The following is an 8922-nucleotide window of genomic DNA, read 5'->3' as shown; positions in this document are numbered from 1 at the left end:
TTTTTGCTTTCATTTAATTCTTGAAAGTTCACTTGTCTGTTTGTCTTTCCAGTTCATTACCTTTGTTGTTGATTTTCTCTCCTATAGTACTCTCTCTCTCTCTATGGCAGTGTTTCTAGTTGGCTTACATCACCAACACTGCAATGTAACGTGTTCCTCACCAGCAGAGAGAAGCACCAGAACAAACTCACTGATAAGGAGGAGGAGGCAATGAATGGACAGTAGAGACAGGTCACCGCTGCAGGGCTGTGTTGGGTCCCTTGCTCAGAGTTCAGTCACACACTCAACACACACGGCTGGTTGGTGACGCCTGACACAGCTTGGTGAAGACTGCTGCATCCGTGCCGCAGTGCTCACCAAGGCTCAGTCTGGGCTGGTGCACACCCTGGGGCACCAACAGGCCAGCAGGGAGGGACACAGCACTGCTCAGATCAGTCAACCACAAGTGTGGCTAATACTTACCCTGCCACACATACCACACACAGTCACACCTTGTAATACTTACCCTGCCACAAATACCACACACAGTCACACCTTATACAGGAAAACAACTTCACACACACACACACTGTAGTGTAGTGGTTAGCATGCTCGACCCACACTAGAGAGGGCCGGGTTCGAGTCCCGGGACGGCGAGGGAAGTGGGTGCGGCTCCTAATGTGTGGCCCCTATTCACCTAGCAGTAAATAGGTATGGGGTGTAACTGGAGGGGTTGTGGCCTCGCTGTCCCGGTGTGTGGAGTGTGTTGTGGTCTCAGTCTTACCCAAAGATCGGTCTATGAGCTCGCTCCGTAATGGGGAAGACTGGCTGGGTGACCACCAGGCGACCCAGGTGAATTACACACACACACACACACACACACACACACACACACACACACACACACACACACACCTTGAGTGAAAATCAACTAACAAACAAAGGTTTATTACAAACATTTATTGAAACTCCTTTACAAAAAGACAACCACCACCCCCACCCCCGCCACCACTACAAGCACGGGTGTGGCGCCACTGGTCCACACAACACACCACCTCAAAAGTGGATCTTGACATGGCGTGCAATGTCAACTTTTGTCTTGAAACACTTGCCACAATCATCACACTTAAAGTCCCTCAGCCCAGTGTGTCTGAAGGTGTGTTTGTTAAGCTTAGAAATGGTGGCAAATCTTTTCCCACACTCATCACACTCATAATTCCTAACACCACTGTGTGTCACCCTGTGTGTGGTGAGGTGAGACTTTGTGGTAAATGTCTTGCCACACTCACCACACTCATAATTCCTAACACCACTGTGTGTCACCCTGTGTGTGGTGAGGTGAGACTTTGTGGTAAATGTCTTGCCACACTCATCACACTTATAATTCCTAACACCACTGTGTGTCAGGCTGTGTGTGGTGAGGGAAGACTTGTAGGCAAATGTCTTGCCACACTCACCACACTCATAATTCCTAACACCACTGTGTGTCAGCCTGTGTCTGGTGAGGCGAGACTTGTAAGCAAATGTCTTGCCACACTCACCACACTCATAATTCCTAACACCACTGTGTGTCAGGCTGTGTGTGGTGAGGTAAGACTTTGTGGTAAATGTCTTGCCACACTCACCACACTCATAATTCCTAACACCACTGTGTGTCACCCTGTGTGTGGTGAGGTAAGACTTGTAGGCAAATGTCTTGCCACATTCACCACACTCATAATTCCTAACACCACTGTGTGTCAGGCTGTGTGTGGTGAGGTGAGACTTTGTGGTAAATGTCTTGCCACACTCACCACACTCATAATTCCTAACACCACTGTGTGTCAGGCTGTGTATGGTGAGGTTAAACTTTCTGGTAAATGTCTTGCCACACTCACCACACTCATAATTCCTAACACCACTGTGTGTCACCCTGTGTGTGGTGAGGGAAGACTTTGTGGTAAATGTCTTGCCACACTCACCACACTCATAATTCCTAACACCACTGTGTGTCAGGCTGTGTGTGGTGAGGTTAAACTTTCTGGTAAATGTCTTGCCACACTCACCACACTTATAATTCCTAACACCACTGTGTGACAGGCTGTGTGTGGTGAGGGAAGACTTGTAGGGAAATGTCTTGCCACACTCACCACACTCATAATTCCTAACAAGCCTGTGTCTCCCCACACCTGAGGCTGACTGCTGGTGCTGCTGGTGACTATCCATGGTGGTGGTAGGGATGACGGCCTCCACCACAGCAGCACCACCAGCACACGCCACAGCCAGTCCTGCAGGGAGCCTTGGGGAAGATTGGCTGGCAGGACGTGCTGGCTCCACTCTGCCTCCACCTGGAACAACAACAACAACAACAACAACAACAACAACAACAACAACAACAACAACATGAACACTGACACTGACACACACTGGTGTGGTGGTGTTGGTGTTGCCAGACACCTTTGAGGTGACAACCAAGGTATGGCAATGGTAAGGAGGGGTGAGCAAATGTGAGTGGTGTGTCTATTGATGGTGGTGGCACTGGCTTGGTCCACTCAGTGACAGTGTGTGGCCTTGGTGAAGGAGTGGTGTGTGCACAGTGCCTTACAGGTGAGTGAGGGGCGCCCAGGGGAGGAGCCTGGTTGAGGGCGGGGAGAGGGGAGGAAAGACACACCCAACAGCACAGCACAGCACAGCACACACACAGTAACAAGGCAGCACATACACACAGCAGTGCCAGGCAGCCACCAGCACAGAGAGAGGCTTTACATAGACCTAACTGGTCACTATGCCTAAACAACAGCCTCGCTCACACACACACACACACACACACTGACCAGCAGGCCTTCATTACCAAGTACTGTCAAATTTCTGATCAAAATTGAGTTCAGTGGAGGAAAGTTTGCAAGCACACCCAGTCAGCCAGTCAGCCAGGCCCACCAGTCAACCTCACACAGACACACAGCCCCAGTAACAGTCTTCCCAGCCTCTCTCTGACCATATGCGTGGCGGAGTTGTGAAATGGGAGCCGGGAATAGAGGCGAGCGCGCGGGATGGCTTCTCGGGGACAGTGCCAGGTAATGTAATGGCACTACCTTTCCTGGCTTAGTGGCTTAGCTGGGAACACTATTTAAACCCCACCATCTTCTCCCAAGGTGGCTTAGGTGTGGGCGCAACTTACAACGCCACTTTCTGAAGTACTCGTAACATGAGTAATGGTAATGTTAGGAATGAGCCCAGAGTGTTCCCTCACAACACTGCCACACACACCAACACCCACTCATACACTCATACAAACATCGCAACACACTACTTGCAACACCAAAGGACATAGTTAAGTTAGTTTAGGCTAAGATAGTGTGTGGACCAAGATACTTTGATGAGATTACCTTTTATTAACATTTTTCAAGATACCCTCTAAGGAGATTTGCGTCCCAAGCCACCCACGACACACCCCTCTCTTATTTCACCTATTTCTCCGCTGCCCACGCCCCCACACGCCCCCCACAGCACGGCAAGGGGCGCCACTTACCCTGAGAGCAGTAAGGGACGCCGCCGCCGCAGGGTAACGTAGGAAATGACGTTAAGATAAGGATAGGCTTCCTCCTTGACCGCCGCGCCATTAGAGACTACGTGACCAATTATTATCTTATTTATTCTTTATTCTTTGTCATTACATTGAGACCCTGGCAGGCTGCTCCGCCAACTAGTGGCGCTCTGTAGAGCCTCTATTCTATAGTAATTAAATATAAAAATAAAGGCCCATCCTCCTCCTTTATTGTATTTATTGATTAATTCAACAATAAATGTATTAATCGATCAATCAATCACAATACTTAGCAGAGTACTGTATAAAATATTGTAAAAACTGATCACACACACACACACACACACACACACACACACGATAAACTCTAGCTATACAAGTAATGTAGTTTAAGTAATCAAACATAAAGATTGCACATTAAAATGTTACACAGTATAATGTTGAGTGGCAGTCCTATCTGACACATCATAGGCATCCCTGAATTAATATGTCTTTAGTCTTTTCTTAAAAAGTTCAATGTTATTGCTGGCCTTGACCTGCACTGGAAGCCTTGCCTATTGTACAGTCTTGAAAGGCTCTCAAACCCGTATCTGAGTTACATCTTGGCTCATTTAGGCTGTACTCCTCTGCTGCACCTGCATGCCTCACTACAACACTTGTCCTAACCTCAAATGGATGCAATAACGTTCTTAAATAAACAGGTTTTCCACTAGTCATGACTTGATAAGTTAACACACAAATGTTGTAAGCAATACGAGCCTTTATCGGTAAGCAATGCAGCTCAATGAGTACTATTGAGTAGGCCTACAGGCGTTACTCTGTCGCGAGGGAAACATATTTGATCATTCTGGCAGCTCTATTCATTGTCAGTTGTAATTTCCTTGATTGATAATTTGGCAGGTTATAATACAAGGAGTTGCATTAGTCCAGCTTGGCTATAACATGTTTTTGAATCAGAGACTTGACAGAATAGTCATGCAAATATCTCCTTATGAAAGCAATGTTCCTCAGATTATACCTTGCCACTCTCACACCCTCATTTATTGGATCATTTAAACTTAAATACTTGGATCACTTAAAACTTACTTAAAACACTCAAATTTTATCCCTAAACACTCAAAACACACAAAAACGTCCCACAACACGATCAAAATCACTCCCACACACCCAAAACACACTCAAAACACCGCGCAACACCTCAGCATACCCCCAAACACACGTAAAACTCACTAGAAACACTCAAAACACACCCAAATCACCCCCACACACCCAAGCCACTTAAAACACTCAAAACAACACGCAACACCTCAACATACCCCAAACACACGTAAAACTCACTAATAACACCCAATATACAACAGAATCACCCTACACACACCCAAACCACTTAAATCACTCATTATCATCCCCTACCTCACTCAAAAAGCCATGTAACACCTCAAAATGCCTCCAAACACACAAAACTCGCTAGAAACACCCACTTATATCCAAATCACTCCCCACTCTCACCCAAAAGACCCCTAACACACTAACACAGCTTAAGAAACTCAAAATTAACCCAAAACACTCAGAAAACCAACCAACCCCTCAAAATTCTCCCAAAACACACTAATACTCAAACACATCTCAATCCACACACTCAAAGTACGTAAAATATGCTTAAAAGAACTAACACACACTGAAAACACACGAAATACACCAAAAACACACTCTGCAACACTATTGAACACACTTGAAATATTCCAAATATAACCCAAAACCAACAGTATGCATTATAGAGAATGTTAGGATTAAAAGGGACACTTACCTAAATATTACATCTTGGCTCCTTCTCCTATTCTGTCTTTATTTCTCATATCTTCTTCATCCACTTCCTTCGTTTCTCCTTCTTCTTTCTTATATTGCTTCTATCTACATGTCTGAGCCTAGAAACACATCAAAAATCTTAGAAAACACGAGATATTAGGCAAAATATTGAGGAAGTGTAGGATCTACTTCCTTCTGCTACTACTATCTACACACCTGAACCTAGAAACACACGAAAACACGCAGGAATCACCAGATATTAGGCAAAATATTGACGAACTGCGGGTTTGGAAAAGAGGCGGCAGCCCGGGGCTATGTTGAGTCACAGAGAACGGGAGAGCGGGGGTCACTCGGCTAAATTACGTAAATCATTTCATTTTAAAAATGACTTTTTTAAAAAACGAAGCCACGGCCGAATGCTTGTTATTTTATGACGTGATAAATACGTAAACTAATTTTCAAAATATCAAAATATCTCCAGCTTAACTAGTTTTTAAAAAATGTCTAAATTAAGTACGTTAAATGTACAAAAACATTTTAACCCATAAATCTGCTAAAACGCCCTGCAAAGTCAAGTCATTTTCACTTGGCGAGTGTTTTACCACATTTGAGGGAGTGTGAGGTATCTTTCAAGGCATTCCACAGCGAGTTACACCGAGAACCACAAACGTGAGCAAATAAAATAAAGAAAAATAAGACGTTTTTTCAACACCACCAAACACCATTTCAAAGTCCACATATTTCACTCAATAGATTGATTTCACGCCTAAAAGAGGACAGCCGATCCTTTGACACCACAAAGGCCCACTTATACCTTCAAATAAGAAATCTCAAAATTCGAGAGGGAAAATTTTGACCGCTAAAACGCCTTTAACACACGCCATAAAACACCACTGAACGCCACATATTTACCCAACACAGGCGCGGAACACACTTCAAACACAACGAAACATTTATACAAACCATAAAAACACACCATGGAAGCGTAATATTACCCTCACGAAATATTCGAAAAAAAGTATTTGACCCAGCAGGCTGCGGGAGAGGCGGCCTGGAGGCAACAGGGAAGAGCGGCGGCGGGACGTCCATATTTAGCCTTTATCATCTTACCACACCAAAATTAAGCCATGTAGGGAACTTTTGACCACGGGATATGAAATGATAGACTGGTGGGTGGATTCTGACACATGTTTGGCTTACGGTAAGTGAAGGAAGCAAATATCAGCGGGCAATACTGACGGCTGGCTCTCTTTATACCTATCACATATTAATATTTACGTAGCCTACTGTCTTCACTCTCATATGTCAAGAAAACCTAATGATAAGTGAATGGCCTTATAAATACCTTTAATAGACGAAGATAAGGCAGTGTGGAGGCTTGTGGTGAAGGCTTGCACTGCTTGGTGATTGGTGATTGGTGCTTGGCGGTGCTTGAAAACTGGCGGTAATATAGCAACACTTCACTTCACTTGTGTGTGTGTGTGTGTGTGTTTTGAGTGTGTTTACGAGTGTTTTCGGTATATAAGAGTGTCATTTGAGACTATTTATGGCTGAGTGTGTGTGTGTGTGTGTTTATGGGTCAGTACGTACAGCCCACCACCACCACTGTTACCACCACCACCACCACCACAAGGCCTTATGTGCCGCTTGATCGAGTAGCAGAAGGTGTCTGTGAAGGGAGAACGTGTGTATAAATGTTTATGATAACTATCTGTGACTAAATCTCTTATCAATGAGACACTATACTTGTACAAACACCACATAATGATTCACTGGTTATTGTGACACCTTTCTCTTCGTTGTCGTGTCCAGCTTTGGTTATTTAATTGATTGATTGATACATTTATTGTTGAACTAATAAATAATTACAACAAAGGAGGAGGATGGGCCTTGCCACCCACCCCCTGGGCAAAGACTTAAGGTTAAAGTATCACAAACATAACTCTGGACAGTATACACAACAAGAATACAAGTATTTCAATAAATAAATACACATATTGCACACCTTATTGCCTAAGACATCCTACAGTCTGGGAGCAAACTGAGGATATTCCCTGAGTATTTCCTTGAGGGTGGCAGAGTCTAGGAGATGGTCAATGAGGCTGTACAAGTCATGCTGACCTTGTGGCCTAAATCTAGCAATGAGAGGACATTCCATGATATAGTGACGCAGAGTGTGTCCCCTTGGTGCAGCACACACCACACACCACACACCAGGAGAAGCACTGACTTCCCAAAAGTATTTGTAGCCTAATCTGAGCCTCATTGCCAGCCTGTCCTGTGATGCAGTGTGTCTCCCGTAGGTGCAAGCTTTAGTTATTTGTCAAAGCAGGAAATATTGAATTGTATCAAGTTGTACATCGAGTGTTGGCAACTCCCGCGGGACAAGAAACACGGTACTGGGACGCCTAATTACCACGAGTTTTGAGTATGATTTGACGGTTTCATTTATATTAGAAAGTGTCTATGGAGGTCAGAAGATTAATGCACAGAGCCTTCACTATTTTAATCCCCCACATGTGCAGATGAAGCTGTAGAAAGTCGCCAAATAGTCACCAGAATGAATATGAAAGCGCGCCTCGGTACTGATTGGGTTAAAAGGCAGACTATATCATTTCTCAAACTCTCTATTTCTATCGCCTGATGTGCGAGTATTTCTGACAATAAACCAGGGTGAAAGGATACGAAGTAGAGGAATATAGACATTTTTTTTCTATCTATATACATATCTACCTTGTTAATAATATTGGTTTATTGACTAATCTATATGACTGTCTATCCATCTATCTGTTTATCTTGTCTAACTGTCCACTTACTTATCAATTCCTGTGAAGTTACCCGCTTATCTGTCTATAACCACCGCCACAACGAGCGAATTGTTCCCACACCGCCGCCACCACACGCCTTGAGCTCTTCAGTACTGGGACAAATTTTTACCCAACCACGTAAAGATTTTAATCAGTTCATTTCCTTGGCGTCAATCTTCTACCAGTCCTTCCTAATGGCTAACTTAACCACGTAAGGATTTTAATCAGTTCACACCTTAATTTCCTTGGCGTCAATCTTCTACCAGTCCTAAAATGGTTATTCTGTCCACCCTTAACTGGCTCTGTATCTGAATGGTGTCCCAGGAAGTGCGTGGTTGTCACATCTTGAAGCAGACCGTGAGCTGTTCTTGCAATGCGCTGATCAACAGAAAACAAACATTATGCACACACTAACTGGGACTATAGAAGATTGATTGATGCATGTATTGTTGAATTAATAGTGAAATACAGGAGAATGGACCTTACCACACACCCACAGAGAATATTGATTGATGTTCACACAGCCTCGATTGTTTTTAGACTTGTAAACTTGAAGGCGCGTGAAATATGGATGATAAAGCTTATATATGTATTGTTTCATATATGTATACAGCATTAAGTGTATTCTATCTAATCTTACACTTCTATTGCTATCGCGGGCAGGAATATTAAGGTGTAGGGCTGTGTCAGGCTATCTCTGGACCAATCAGCGCCGTGTCACTATCCCCTAAGTGTTTATCTAAAGAAATATTTATGATCATCTTTTTTCCCCTATGCAGTGAATCTCAAAAAACGTTCTTATTAATT

The 8922-nt window shown here is 44.0% G+C and overlaps 1 protein-coding gene across 1 annotated transcript; it reads right to left on the bottom strand.

The window, feature by feature from the left end:
* Positions 1-939: 939 nt before the first annotated feature.
* LOC123504760 (zinc finger protein 12-like) lies at positions 940-4246 on the bottom strand. The gene is made up of 2 exons (XM_045255560.1): positions 3488-4246; positions 940-2306 (listed from the first exon to the last, which is right to left on the bottom strand). Exons 1-2 carry the CDS (start codon positions 3576-3578, stop codon positions 1036-1038), a joined length of 1362 nt encoding a protein of 453 aa, XP_045111495.1. The 5' UTR covers positions 3579-4246; the 3' UTR covers positions 940-1035.
* Positions 4247-8922: the final 4676 nt, after the last annotated feature.

Source organism: Portunus trituberculatus, chromosome 2 (genome assembly GCF_017591435.1).
Source record: "Portunus trituberculatus isolate SZX2019 chromosome 2, ASM1759143v1, whole genome shotgun sequence".
NCBI lineage: Eukaryota > Metazoa > Arthropoda > Malacostraca > Decapoda > Portunidae > Portunus > Portunus trituberculatus.
The sequence above is the reverse complement of the archived record's forward strand: the minus strand, read 5'-3'. Positions and strand labels throughout refer to the sequence as shown.